The 15,710-nt window shown below is 40.4% G+C and overlaps 1 protein-coding gene across 3 annotated transcripts in view; it reads right to left on the bottom strand.

Annotated features, from left to right (window-relative positions):
- Nucleotides 1–1,171: 1,171 nt before the first annotated feature.
- LOC119967574 (disintegrin and metalloproteinase domain-containing protein 17-like) overlaps nt 1,172–15,710 on the bottom strand; it is a 91,006-nt gene continuing 76,467 nt past the window's right edge. For all 3 annotated transcript variants that reach the window (XM_038800278.1, XM_038800280.1, XM_038800281.1), the window contains exons 16-19: nt 13,607–13,685; nt 8,818–8,906; nt 5,445–5,501; nt 1,172–2,119 (exon numbers count right to left, since the gene is read on the bottom strand). In XM_038800278.1, coding sequence (XP_038656206.1) covers nt 1,775–2,119; nt 5,445–5,501; nt 8,818–8,906; nt 13,607–13,685 — 570 coding nt within the window. In that variant the 3' untranslated portion in view covers nt 1,172–1,774. The remainder of the gene's footprint in view (nt 2,120–5,444; nt 5,502–8,817; nt 8,907–13,606; nt 13,686–15,710) is intronic.

Here is a 15,710-nt window from a genome sequence, read left to right as displayed (position 1 = left end):
GACCAGGATGTTGCCTGGGTTGGACTGTTTCAGCTGTGAAGAGAGACTAGTTCAGCTGGGGTTATTTTCCTTAGAGCAGAGAAGGCAGAGGGGAGAGAGGGGGGGGGGGGGGGGGGGGGGGGGTCTGATCGACTTGTACAAAATTATGAGGGATGTGGATAGGGTAGATGGAAAGAAATATTTCTCCTTAATAGCCGGGTCAATAACTAGGGCACACAGATTTAAGGTAAAGGGCAGGAGATTTATAGGGAATTTGAGGAAAAACCTTTTCAGCCAGAGGGTGGTGGGAATTTGGAACTGACTGCCTGAAAGGCTGGAACTCTCAATATTTAAGAAACATTTAGATGAGCACTTGAAGCGCCATAGCATACACGTCTACGGACCAAGTACTGGAAATGGGATATGTGCTTAATGGTCAGCAGAGACAAGATGGGCTGAAGGGCTTTTTTCTGTGCTGTAAAATTCTATGACTAAGAGATATGAATAATACACTGAAATGTGTATCATGTAAAAGCTTCAAAATAAACATGCTAATTTAACAATTTGAAAATAGTCTGCAGCAACCAATGTTGTGTGGGCTTCATTGCTTTGCAGCTTTCTCCAAAAAAAAACCTAACTGCTCCTATAACTTCCTGCTGCCAGTATCCTTGCCTATTGTCTTATTCTTTTCAACATTCACATACACAAAAAAAAACTTTACATTATAGGATGCTTGAGGTATGAGACAACACTCATTTTTGGCGAATCCAGTTCAATAATTTAACCTGCAGTAAGGATGTGGTGGCTGATACCTACTCAAAGCCTCGGCCTAGGTCCAGAAAGAAAGCAAGAAGAATCTAAACTATTAAAATGGTGAATGGCTGTAACACCTGGAACAGGAACCACTGGAGTGGTCACATTCAGACTCTGGGCTAATACAAAAGCAAAATAACGTAATGCTGCTAAAACGTTGGAGCATTTTCAGCATGTTTTTATTTCTGGCTCTGGCTCAAAAACATGATTGATCAATCATGGGTCTGATCAGTGCAAATCTATTATATCTGAAGCATTTTTGCACTGCAATGGAATTTGCATAATGATTATTATTCTTAATAATTGATCTATATATTTACATCACCATTTAGAGCAGCCTCCCACTATTTGAAATTTCTTGGTAAAAGGGACAAAGCAATTAAAAATCCAAACTCTTTATTAAAGTACAATGTTAGCATAATAGTTTCCACAGTTTTTATATTCACAAAGGCCTTCTTAAATCATTACAAAAATTGCAGCATTAATCTGCCCACACTGCTTGCAAGTACTGATACAGAAAAAAAATAATTGAATGTTATAGATGTGACAGGGTAGCAAATAGCGCATCAGTTCTTTCAAACAGCGTCACAGATTTTTGGGAAAAAAAACTTACCAAAAAAATATACTTGCATTGCATGCAAGACTTGATGACTATGTACAGGTATGCATTGTAAAAAGTACCAACGATAATTTAATGATAGATGAATTCAGTTATTTGTGATAAGTCATGATAGGCTAGAATTTATTCATTTATTAAGAAAGGGCTGCATTTAGAATCAGATTGTGTACTTCAGTACCAGTTATAGGAGTTTCAAGCCAGGAATCAAATGATCAGTTTTTTAAAATACTGCACATACTACGAAGTAGATGAGATCAAATTTACATATAGATGGATGTTACAACTTAACTTGTAACAAAAATCAAAGAAGCCACATGATAAATAATTCAGCTTTTTAAAAAAAGACTACCGTGACCGAGAAACTCAGCACTCCGTCTCCTTACTGTCAATCCGGGCTTGTCGTTGCAATTTGAATGGCTTGTCACTCCTGTTGACCGAGTGCCCGGTTAAATCTTCAAAGGATTTTGCAGTCTGGCTACTATTTGGAAAAGGATCCTCATCTAACCCACTCTCACCAATTAGAGAGTCAGCACTAGGATCTTCCTGTATAGTGTCCATTCGATGATGGTCAGTTTTTGTTGGCACTACCATTGTTGGGATAGTCACTGATGGCGATGGTGGCAGTGGCTGAAAACGGTTTGTAGACTGTGGAAGAGACTTCACTATTCGAACAGAGGCAGACTCTAGACTACTAAACATCTCGGGGTTCTGCAGTAAATAGTTAAAAATATATACATTTCACCATACAGTATGTTGGCAATAATATTTTAGAATAGAGATGGCTCAGGATTTGCATCTCTGGCAAAAATGTCACAATCAACTAAGAACTGCACTTGCACTACATGGGTTTACGGTAACTACTTTTATTTATTATTCATTCATGGAGAGTGGGCATTGCTGGCTAGGCAAATAATATTGCCCTGGAGAAGATGGTGATGAGCCTTCTTGACAACAGAATAGTTTGCTGGACCAATTTACAAGGCAGTTAAGAGGCAACAACATTGCTGTGCGTTTGGAGTCATGTTGTTAGATGAATTGGACATTCTGAATTCTCCTCAATGTACCCAAACAGGCACCAGAGTGTGGCGACTAGGGGATTTTCACAGTAACTTCACTGCAGTGTTAATATAAGCCTACTTGTGACACTAATAAAGATTATTATATAGTTGGGTAAAGACAGATTTTCTTCCCTAGAGGATATTAGTGAATAGTATTTACAATAATCCAGTAGTTAACATGGTCACCATTAACGATACAAGATTTATTAAATTAACTAAATATATAATCTCAAGCTGCTGTGGTGAGAGTTGAATTCATGTCTCATATGTCCAAGTTTCTGGATTACTAGTCCAGTAACATATCAGCAAATTGTGCTTTTCTGGCATTCGCTTCACAACCTATGGTTAGAGATTTAATATCACAGTTGCTTTAGACTTGAATATGACAAATAGGTTAAGAGCCCTAGAATTCTACATAATTTACATAGACTTTACAGTGCAAAGGAGGCCTTTCGGCCCATCGAGTCTGCACCGGCCCTTGGAAAGCACACACCTCCTCAACCCCATCCCCTTAACCCAGTAACCCCAATTAACCTTTTTGGACACTAAGAGCAATTTAGCATGGCCAATCCACCTAACCCGCACACCTTTGGACTGTTTGAAGAAACCGGAGCACCCAGAGGAAACCCATGCACACATGGGGAGAATGTGCAGACTCCACACAGACAGTGACCCAAGTCTGGGACCCTGGAGCTGTGAGGCTATTGTGCTAACCACTATGCTACCGTGCTGTCCTGTTACATCCAGCAATATGGTGCAGCATCTCAGTACTGAACTGGGGGCAGTTCACATACATTTTCAAAATAATCCCTCCAAATATCATGTGGGCAATATACTCAAATATATAATGGATAACTTGAGAAATGCTACATCCATTTCATAAATGAAGGAATCATAGTAATACTCAAGTGATTAAGTACAGATGCATGATCATTTTTGGGCTCAGGGAATTGTGTGTGCAGAGGTGGAAAACTTCCAAAGAAAGTGAAAATGTGTAGTTCCTCCAATAAGTAATCAAAAATTCTTTCAAACACGAATAGAAACTGCAGGAAAACATGCAACTTTTGAGCACATTGATAAATATTAATTATAAATATTTGCTGTTATATAATACAAAACATCATAATCAGAAAAAACAGATATGTTCTTTTATGCAAAAACAGGAGAGAAAGGTCATTGCCACTCAAAAGACAGATTTTCTTACAAGAGCCAACGATCTAGATTTTGCAATATGGGTGCATTTACATCCAAATGATTTGTTGCAGTGCTACACCCAAAGTGAAGTGTGCTACTTGCACACAATTCTCTGTGTTCAATTTGAAGGATACAGACAATTGAAGTGAATGCCTCCTATTTAATGCCTAAAGTATAGGCCATGCCCGAGGAAGTTGTCATGAGAAGAGCCGTGCTCTTTGCAACTTCGCAGTACCATTCCCAACAGGAATGACAATCGTCAGGAAGGAACTGGAGGCAAGCTTCAGGCAGCAATTGGCCAGTACTACAATCTCCTTTAAGACATTCCTAAAATGTGCCTCTTTGATGAAGCTTTTGATTACCTGTCCTAATATCTCTGTAACTTTGCCTCAAATTTTGTTTACTAATACGCGTGTGAAGCACATGGAGGCATTTTATTATGTTAAAGATACTATATAATCGCAAATTGTCATTGGCTATTTGAGCCTATGTTGTAACTGCACTGGGAAATATCAGGTTTCAAATAGATGGTGAACTACCAGTTCTGTAGAAGTGTCATATGGACTCGAAGCTTTACTCTGTTTTTCTCTCTCTCTGTAGATGCTGCCAGACTTGCTGAGTTTATCCAGCATCTTCTGTTTTTAATTTCAGATTTCCAGCATCTCCAGTATTTTGATGTTATTTCTGGTAATTTTCTGATTATTCCTGCATAATATGCATAAATTCTATCTATTTCGACTCATCTCCCTGAAATGGCCCAGTTTTAAAGACCACCAGAGAATGCTTTTAACAGGTTATTAAGGTAATAGAATATATATTTTGTACATCATCTCTTGATGTTTCTCGAAGCAATTGCTTACAGGCCATTTTATACATGCAGGAATAATGGCAAATATGTTTTTGGTAAGGACAGCATTGCAACAAATCAAACCCTAGTTCACTGACTAATTTGTATGAATAATCTCCAACAATAGCACAGCACTCGGAGATTGTCTTAGTAAACTGTCAGCCATGGCTCAGTGGCATCACTGCTGCCTTACCAGAAAGGTTCTGGGTTCAGGCCCCACTCCAGAATTTAAGTACGTAATCTAGGCTGTCACATCAGTGCAGTAAGGAGGGAGCTGACAATTTAATATGGCGTCAGGAGTGCCATATTTTGTCTGCAAATTCAGATAAATGAAATAGATCTTATGATACTATTCAATGGGCTGCACGGTGGCACAGTGGTTAGCACTGATGCCTCACGGCGCCGAGGTCCCAGGTTCGATCTCGGCTCTGGGTTACTGTCCGTGTGGAGTTTGCACATTCTCCCCGTGTCTGCGTGGGTTTCACCCCCACAACCCAAAGATGTGCAGAGTAGGTGGATTGGCCATGCTAATTTGCCCCTTAAGTGGAAAAGAAATTAATTGGGTACTCTAAATTTATTTTTTTTAAATGATACTATTCAAGCAACGGACTGTTCACCCATTGTCCTGACCAATATTCATCTTTCAACAACACTACCAAAAAGCAGATTATTTGGCCATTCAATCCATTGATGTTTATATGGTATTACTGGATGAAAAACTGAGTCTGTTTGCTTTAAAAACATCTAAAGTATTTGGGGCCATCCTGAGTTATTAAAATGCAAATCTGTTGATGCTGTACTGAATAACAATATCTCACAAGAACTCATCACAAGTCTTATCAACAGCCATTAAAATAATTCTGAAGTACATTTCTTAGGCAAAGATTTGGCTGCCAGAAATTGGACCTTTTAAGAAAATTTCTGCAATACATACACTGGAAGGGAAAAACGTTTTTGTGCTTTCCTCATACTGCTGGTCCAATTTCTTATCCTACAGGAAAAAAATGTATTTATTAATTAACCTCTGTGCTCCTTTGCTACAGACAAAACTTCAATATAATTAAAAATCACTTGACCACACATAAAATGACTGAGGCATTTAAGCAAAAAATGCTGTTTCTTTGCACATATACACTGTTCTGCAAATATCCATACGCAATAGCAGATTTCAATACAAAGAAATATGAGTGATATCTAGCTGCAGCACAATATTTGTTTTGCAGCTCTTGTCCCATTTATAAAGAAAAATGTTGACAATTGAAGATCTCCATAAATGTACCCTTAACTTGAACTCCACTTATCTAAAGATAAATGCTGTTGCATAGATATGGCATCAACAATGAAGCAAAAAATTGTAAAGTTGGAAATATTTCAAGTCTGTCAGTGCTGACAATAAGTCTACATATAAAACATGAACTCATCTGTTCTCTCCAGATACTGCCTGACTTTGTTGTGTTTCTAGCATGTTCAGTTTAAGTTTCAATATTTCCAGCATTTTCAGTTTTTGTTGGTTTACAAAATAATTATTCTGCCATTTGAGGAATTCCTTCATTTAGTGACTCATTTAGAAATTGAAGTGATTGATGTGAATAACAACTTTACACAATTAAAAACAAAGAATGAGCTGAAGTAACAAAATTCTGCATAAAGTGGGATAAATTACACATACATTTAAAACAGTAAAAGAAAAGTTGACGGATTTTTTTCGGTGAGCAATGAATGTTATGGGAAATACATCCAAATGAGACGGCATAAGGCAACATCCATACAATTTGCCGGAATTGTGCTTCAATGTCTGTCATTAAGCATTCCCCCTGAAATCTTTATCGGGCACCTGGGTTAAGAAAGTTAATACACTTGCCATAAGAAAATGTGCATGCTAATTACCTCGGCTACTGAAGGTGTGAAGAGGTAATGTTTTTGACCCTGTTTGTCTGTAAATTATGTATCTCAAAAACTGGACAGACTTCAAAGAAACTTGGCACTTGGTATGCACCAAGGAAGAAATGATTAGCTTTTGGTGAAGATGTACATTCAGATCAGATCCTGGATTTTTAAAAAATGAATCTGTTAACATTGGGAAAGGGTGAATTGACGTATTAGAATAACACTTTGAGTTGTTTTATTTTAAATGTACATTATCTCAGCTGCTGTGGTGGAATTTGTCTCAGCTGTCACAATGTGAGCAGAGTTTTCAGAGCAGGTTGTTGGATGTGAATTGACCTGAACCCACTTCACTGAAATGGAAGCTCTTAATAAAAAAAATTATTATTTCAGCTTTGTAGTTATAGAGCTTCAATCAGACAAATAAAACCTTTATGCAAGAGCTGTGCAATTGTAATAATGTTAAGTTAATAATGTGCGGCAGGGGTATCCACTCTACTGAGTGCTCTCTTCACTTGTTTATATTTTGATGCAGGATTAAGACAATAAGCATGTCTCAGTATATTAAAGCATTTATTTCGGTTACATCCAGCAGCTTCCAGGTATTGTCAATAACATATTTATATAGCATCTTTAGCGTTAAATATTCCCAGACGTGTTATAAAACAAATACGACACTGCCACACAGGGGAATATTAGGTCAAAGGACCAAAAGCTTGTTCAAAAAAGTAGGTTTTAATGACTGTCTTAAAGAAGGAAAGGAAGCTGGAGAAGTGGAGAAGAATAGGAAGAATATTTCAGAGCTTGGAGCCTAGGCACCTGAAGACAGTCATCAAAAAGTGATTAATATTGGGGATGCTCAAGAAGCCAGAAATGAATGAGTGCAGATATCTCAAAGGTTTGGAAGGATGGAGGAGATTGCAGAGATAGGGACAGGCAAGGGCTTGGAGGGATTTGAGAAACAGGATTAAAAATTATAATATCAAGACCTTGCTCGAACATGAGCTAAGACAAGTCAGCAAGCACAGGGACAATAGGTGAGCAGGACTTTGTGCAAGATAAGACATGGGCAACAAAGCTTTGGATGGCCTAATTCTTACGCATGGGGGAATGTGGGAAAATAGCCATGGGTGTGTTGGGATTATGTCCAGAGGCAACAAAGGTGTGAATGGGGGTTTGAATGAGCAGATGAGGTTTGTAGGGAAAAGTCAGGCAGTGGAAATAGGCAGTCATGAAGATGATGAATTGATCTAGGGGGGTTCCTTTGAATTTGTGGAAGAAATTATGGAGGAGCTGGTCATGTTCCCTTAATGCATTTCTTATGTTGGGTCTTGGTTTTGCTTGAAGCCAGGAATACAAGTACCATGCCTGTCGGTTTTAGTAACATTTACTGCCCTGATTTCATGCTGGATATAAAGAAATACACTTCTGTGATTATGGATTTAATAGCATTATACGTTGACCAGCTTCCTTAAGTGATCATACATTTCAGGTTGCTGTGACTAAAACATGGAAACTATTTCTTATTAAGTATGGGTTGCATGTGGCTCACTATAATGGTCGTAAAAAAAACTGGTTTACTTTTATCTGATTTACATTAATTCTTTTGAGTAATTTGATTTATTTTGAGTATTTTGAATAATGAAGATATTTAAAATTTTCACTTCAATTATACATAAACAATTTACACAGAGCACTGAAAATTGATAAACAAACTAGAATCTGTTAAATTATTAAACAGGCTCAAGATTCCAAATCTTTACGACAAACTGGACTCAGACTTTAGAAAATTGTGCTCAATTTTGATGCTATTTTGTGGGTTGTGGCACCACAAGTATCTTAGCTGACTTGAACTTCAAAAGAAACACAAAATCTGGAGAAATGTGCATCCTGTCTTTGGCAGTCTTCTAAGAATAGTGTAGGTTCAAACTTATTTGGGACTTTCACTTTGGGCAAAATGACAATGTCCTAATTATGGAATTATATTGTTGCCCATTATCTCCCTCTCATAACTGTTGTAATACTACAGAATGGAACAGGAATTGAATCAGCCCTTTGTTCTTATGCCAGTTCTATGAAAGTTACCATTTGTTCCATTTCCCTGCTTTTTTCATTCCCTTTAAAACTTCCCTTTATTATCCACCTCCCTTTAAGAGGATTCTGTTTACATCACTCCTGGTGGTACATTCCCTGGTCCAACCAGATTGCTATTGAAAAAAAAAACCAAATTCCTTATAATGTCTCCCTTTTCGCCAATGATTTGTTTTTCTGGCATACTACAACATAGCTTTTCAACACCCCTATCAGACCTTTTAGACTCAAAGAATATTTAAAAACTGACCCAAAAAACATAAGACATCATTGGTATCCAAAGCCCCCAAGTATTATGAACAAACTATTTTGGAAATGTATGACTTTCTTACCACACAATGGACGAGAATACTGAGGGGAATCCAAAACACCAGAGAGAATACGACAACGGACCCAACAATATTATCTTCTAGGAATTTCCCTGTAAAAGGAAGTAGTCACATTTACAGACAAATATCAACCAGGGATGAGACCATTTTTACTAAATGTCATCTGTTGCCTCTAAATTACTAATAAAATAATTTAAAGACATAAGTGTTACAATCTATTTATGGACCAGTAACTTTTGTAACAGATGAAATTTGAAATGCAAGTTACTTACTAAGAGAATAAAGCCACAAGATCCCATGGCTTTTAAATAAGGTTATTTTACTTTAGAAGAGTCAACAAAGCAAACAGTCAATTCTATCTATCCTACAGTCTAACATCCAGAATTAACACGAGTCAAACAGGTAAACTGTAGTCAAACACAAACTGTACACTAAATGGCAGACACATCCAAAACAGACCCAACTAATTTCTCAGTAACTCACCCAGACATCAGTGATCACTGTGGATCACAAAGTCCTTTCAACTTTGGCTCATCAAGAGGGATTTCAGCTCCTCTCTTTCAAGGATTTAACCTAATTATCATTCAACAGTGACTCCAACTCAGCTTGATGGTTCTCTTGCCTCTTCTCCCTGCAATGAGTTGTCAGGCAATAGTTGACAGGACTCCAGCTCATATTGCCCCAACAATCACGCAACTCCCAGTTGCTCAAACTCTTCTCCCAGAACTGTGTCCACTGAGCTTTCAAGACTGCAGCCCAGCATCAAACACCGGCACAATCCTAGGTCTCCAGCTGCATTAAGCAATAATTTCCAGCTTCACAAAGCACATTCCTCATGTGCTTTTTGTGCCCCAGCCTCCAAGTTGCACCAAGCAGACAACCAATTCGGCTTCAATTAGTCTTCATGGATTTTTTTATGCCCGAGCTGCACTAACCAACCATTGCTCATGAGCTTTCGGTGCCCCAACACACAGCTCTACAAAGCAGACCTTTTGTCTTCCGGATATTGAGCCCAAGGTCAATTCTTCCACACACCTCCTTGAATGCATCAATTTTAGTTTGGAGTTCGGCCTAAAGAGTGTGTGTAGGGCAGCACAGTGGCGCAGCACTGCTGTCTCATGGCGCCGAGGTCCCAGGTCCGATCCCCGCTCTGGGTCACTGTCCATGTGGAGTTTGCACATTCCCCCTGTGTTTGCATGGATTTCGCCCCCACAATCCAAAGATGTGCAGGGCAGGTGGATTGGCCACGCTAAATTGCCCCTTAATTGGAAAAAATGAATTGGGCACTCTAAATTTTTTTTAAAGTGTGTATATGCAACCATAGTCAACAAAGCAGTGACAAACTGCAGATCATTCCTTTTACTATCAAGTAAATCAAATACCTGAGGTGACAGATCCAAGAAAAGCTTTCACTGTCCTACATGGATCTGAACCCTACAGAGGCCCTGATCAGCTAACTCCTGGGGAGGTAGTGGCATAGCATTGTCACTGAACAAGTAATCCAGAGATGCAGGGTAATTCTCAGGATGCAGATTCAAACCTCACCATGGAGGTGATGGAATTTGAATTTTATAAAACAGCTGGAATTAAAAGTCTAATGGTGACCATGAAATCATTGTCAATTGTTGTAGAAACGTATCTGGTTCACTACTGTCTGATGTCTACATGTAACTCCAGACACATGGCAATGTGGTTCTCACTTAAGTGCCTTCTGAAATGACCTAGCAAACCATTCAGTTGCAGCAAACTTCTAAAACGTCAATAAAAAGAAATGAAACCGGACACACCACCCGGCATTGACCTAGGCACTGGAAACAACAACGGCAAACCCAGTTCTGCTTACTAACACCTGAGAGCTTGTGCCAAACGTTTGAGAGCTGTCTCACAGACTAGTCAAGCAACATAGACACAGTGATACCTATGGAATAATTCTTTACAGATAATGTCCCAGACACCACCATCTTGGGTACTTCCAAGTCCAACCCAACAGAGGGGGCGGCATAGTGGTATAGTCAGGAGAGAGCTGCCCTGGGAGTCCTCAACTTCAACTCTACAAGAAGTATCATAGCATCAAGTGAATCATGGACAAGGAAACCTCCTGTGGATCACCACGTATTGCCCTCCTCTCACAGTTGTACTCCACCATGTTGAACAACACTCGGAGGAAGCGGAGGGTGGCAAGAGCACAGAATGTACACTGCGTGAATGACTCAAGAATGGCTCGATAGCCCCATCATAGACCAAGCTGCAGAGTTCTAAAGGACATAGCTGCTAGACTGGGTCTGCGGCAGGTGAAGGAACGTGAAGGAACCAAAAGGAGGGAAAAACATACTTGACCTCATCCCACAACAGGCCTGCCGTAAATGCATCTGTCCATGGCAGTACCGGTTTTCAAATTGGGGATACTCTTCATTGTAACATGCTAAATGGAATAGACATTGAACAGATCTAATTCAAAACTGGGTATCCATATGGCGCAGTGGACCATCATCGGCAGCAGAATTGTACTCAACCACAATCTGTAACCTCATGTACCTGCATATCCAGAATGTACTCTGGATGGGAGGCTTCAATGTCTATTACCAAGCGTGGCACCATTACTGACCAAGCTGGCAGAGTCCTAAATGACATAGCTGTTAGACTGGGTCTGCGATAGGTGGTGAAGGAGCCAAGGAGGAATAACAAACTAGACCTCATCCTCACATCCTGCCTGCTGCCGATGTCGCTGTCCGTGACATTATCTGTAGGAGTGACTCCCGCAAAGTCATTGTGGAGACTAAGTGCCTCAATCGTGTTGCCTGGCCAAACCATGTTAAATGGGATAGATTCAGATCTGGCAACACAAGATCGGACATCCGTGAGGCGGGCCACCAGCAGCAGCAGAATTGTACTCAGCCACAATCTACAAACTCATGGCCAGGCGTAACCTTTACTCTACCACTACGCCAGGGGATAAACCCTGGTTCAATGAAGAGTGCAGGAGGGCATGCCAGGAGCAGCATTGGCACGCCGAAAAATGATATGTTAACCTGGTGTAGCGACAACACAGGACTACTTGCATGGCAAATAACATAAGCTGCAAACGATAGACAAAGCTGTGCAATCCCACAACCAACAGATCTGATTTAGGCTCTGCAGTCCTGCCACACCCAGTCGTGAATAGTGGTGGACAATTTTAAAAACTCACTGGAGGAGGAGGCTCCACAAATATCCCCATCCTCAATGATGCAGGAGCCCAGCACATCAGTGCAAAAGACAAGACTGAAGCATTCACAATTTTCAGCTAGAAGTGCCGAGTGGATGATCTATCTCAGTGTCCTCCCGAGTCCCCAGCATCATGGATGCCAGTCTTCAGCCAATTCGATTCACCCCACATGATATCAAGAAGTGGCTGTGGCATTAGATACTGCAAAGGCTACAGACATTGACAATATTCTGGCAAAAGTACTGAAGACATGTGCTCCAGAACTTGCCGTGCATCCAGCCCAAGCTGTTCCAGTACAGCTACAACACTGGCATCTACCTGGAAATATGGAAAATTGCCAAGGTATATCCTGTACACAAGAAATTGGACAAATCCAACCCAGCCAATTACCGCCCTATCATTCTACTCTCCATCATCAGTAAACTGATGAAACTATCCAAACTAACAACCATTACTATCTAGAAGGACAAGAGCAGCAGATATATGGGAACACCACCACTTGGAAGTCCCCTTCAAGTCACTCTGCATCCTGATTTGAAAATATATTGCTGTTCTTTTACTGTCACTGGGTAAAAATCCTGGAACTCCCTCCTTATTAACTGTTATTGGCAGTCGAACCAAGCATTTAGCTGCTCACTGATAGGGTCCCCAGTTTTACTCAACTCCAGAGCTCATTACAGCCTTGGACAACATGGACTAAAGAGCTGATTTCCAGAGGTGAGTGGCAGTGTTTGACATCAATGCAGCATTTGACCGAGTGTGACATCATGGAGCCCTAGCAAAACTGGAGTCAAAGGGAATCGGGGGGGAACTCTCTGCTGGTTGGAGCCATACCTGGTACAAAGGAAGATGGCTGTGGCGGTTACAGGTCAATCATCTCAGCTCTAGGACATCACTGCAGGATTTCCTCAAGGTAGTGTCCTCGGCCCAGCCATCTTCAGCTGCTTCACCAAGGACCTCCCTTCCATCATGACAGAAGTGGGGATGTTTACTGATAATTGCACAATTTCCAGCACTATTTGAGACTCCTCAGACAATGAAGCAGCCTATGTCAAAATGCAGCACGATGTGGCTTCTGCTCACAGGTGGCAAGTAACATTCGTGCCCACAAGTGCCAGGCAATGACCATATCCAAAAAGAGAGAATTTAACCAATTCCCCACGACATTCAAAGTCATTACCTTTGTTGAATTCCCCACCATCAACATCCTGGGAGTTACCATTGACCAGAAATGCAACTGGACTAGCCACATAAATATGGTGGCTACAAGGGCAGGTCAAAGGCTAGAAATCATTTGCAAACATATCTCCATTCTGAGAGTTTGACCATGCCTAGAGTAATCTAGGAGCTAAAGGACATCATTTCAAATTTTCTTATGACAGAATTAACAGTCACTGCATGTGAGGAAGTTACTTGACATAAAATATTAAGAACATTTTCCTTCATCTAAAACCAACTTGTTTAAAAATGTGCACAAAGGTTGGGAATAATTTTTGAAAAAATTCACAAATTCAACTCACTGGGAGGACAAATGTGTGATTTATTTATGAGGATGATGGAGAATATAAACTCTATGTGTGAACTTACCAAAGGTGTTGATATCCAATTTCTCAATGAAATCCCAGAATCGTTCTATGACATCCTGCACTTGTTTTTCACATTTGCCCTGTAGAAGCAAACCAAAAAAAAAACTATATTGCTACCATTAGGTCAATGAAAAGCTTTCAAGTGCATGTCAATGTGAAAGTGACCGCAGTACTTTGCTTTGTACAGCAGCTGATGGCTCTACTTTGTCATTTATACCTTTCCTAGATTTTTAAGTCGCCCGTTATCACCTCCTTTTGCCTTGCACCATCTGTCATTTAATTTCTCCTGCCTCCCATCCTATCACACATCTTCCATTTCCTCTCCACTCGCTTAGAACCTGTTAAATATCTTAACCATTGTCAGTTCTGGCAAAAAGCTGAAACAATCTAAAACTCCTTTGTTCTCCAGACGCTGCCCGACCTGCTGAGCTTTTATAGTATTTTCCGTTATTACAGTACAACTTTAGAGTCAAATTCAGATCCGACTCCTGATATTTTCACCAATTAGCCTACTTGATGACAATGGTTCAGGGCTATATGGTGGTCAGAACATTGGAAAGCTCTAATCTTCTCTCTTATTAATGCTATGTTAATCTGTGATGGGAAAAGGATTATATTTGAAGTCTCATCCATAAGACACTGCTTCCAAAAATGCAGCAATTTCTCTGGTTCAAATTACAGCAGAGAAAGCTAAGAAAATGACCTATATAGGACTATTCTGTTTCCTGTTAGGTAACCAATCCTCTATCCATGCTAATATGTTACCCCCTACATCATGAGTTCATACATCATGAGTTCATTTTGTGTTAGATGTGAGCCGAATTAGGCCTTTCAGCCATCGAGTCTGCTCTGCCATTCAATTGTGGCTGGTATGTTTCTCATCCCCATTCTCCTGCCTTCTCCCCATAACCACTGATCCCCTTATTAATCAAGGACCTATCTATTTCTGTCTTAAAGACACGTAGTGACTTGGCCTCCACAGTCTTCTGTGTCAATCAGTTCTACAGATTCACCACCCACTGGCTGAAGAAATTTCTCCTCATCTCGGTTTTAAAGAATCGTCCTTTCAGTCTGAGATTGTGCCCTCGGCTTCAAGTTTCTCCGACTAGTGGAAACATCCACTCCACATTCATTCTATCTAGGCCTCTCAGTATTCTGTAAGTTTCAATGAGATCCTGCCCCCCACCCCCCATATCTTTCTAAACTCATCGAGGACAGTTCCAGAATCCTCAACTGCTCCTCATATGACAAGTCTTTCATTCCGGTGATCATTCTTGTGAACCTCCTATTCACTCTCTCCAAGGCCAGCACATTCTTCCTTGGATACAGGGTCCAGAACTGCCCACAATATTCCACAATTACCAGCTGCTTATACAGCCTCAAAAATACATCCCTGCTCTTGTATTCTAGCCCTCTCGACATGAATGCTAACATTGCATTTGCCTTCCTAACTGCCAACTAAACCTGCATGTTAACTGTAGAACCTGAATGGGAGAGACAACAGGAATTCACGGTAGGTTAGAAATGAACCCAAAGAGAAAATTCTGGAAAATCTCAGCACGTCTTGCAGCATCTGTAAGGAAAGAAAAGAGTTAACGTTTTGTGTCCAGATGACCCTTTGTCAAAGTTAAAAGACATCGAAAGTGGGAGATATTCATACTGTAGGGCGAGGGAATGAAAGAAGAGTCATAGCCACAGAAACCATGGAGAAAGAGTGCTAATGGCAGTCCCCTGAGAGAATAAAAGGTGTGAAAGGCCAAACAGCAGAGAAACTAAAATTGGAGGGTAAGGTGTGGCAGATGTAGATGGAGGGGGGGGGGGGGGGGGGGGGGGGGGGGGGGGGGCGGGTGGGAGAGGGGTAAAATGAGAAAAGGGGGGAGGGAAGAGGAAGCAAAGGGGAGAAAAGATAAGGAATGGGGAGATAAGAAAGGGGAAAGACTGGGGGGGGGGGGGGGATATATATATATAAAGAAAGACCAGAAAGAAATAAAAGGTAAAAGACAGTCAAAATGAAATGGAATGAAAACAAAAGGGTCAAGGTGGGGTGGAGCTAATCATCTGAAGTTGTTGAATTAGGGAATTCAATTGGAAGATGAGATGTTGTT

The sequence above is a fragment of the Scyliorhinus canicula genome, chromosome 6 (assembly GCF_902713615.1).
Source record: "Scyliorhinus canicula chromosome 6, sScyCan1.1, whole genome shotgun sequence".
Taxonomy (NCBI): domain Eukaryota; kingdom Metazoa; phylum Chordata; class Chondrichthyes; order Carcharhiniformes; family Scyliorhinidae; genus Scyliorhinus; species Scyliorhinus canicula.
The sequence above is the reverse complement of the archived record's forward strand: the minus strand, read 5'-3'. Positions and strand labels throughout refer to the sequence as shown.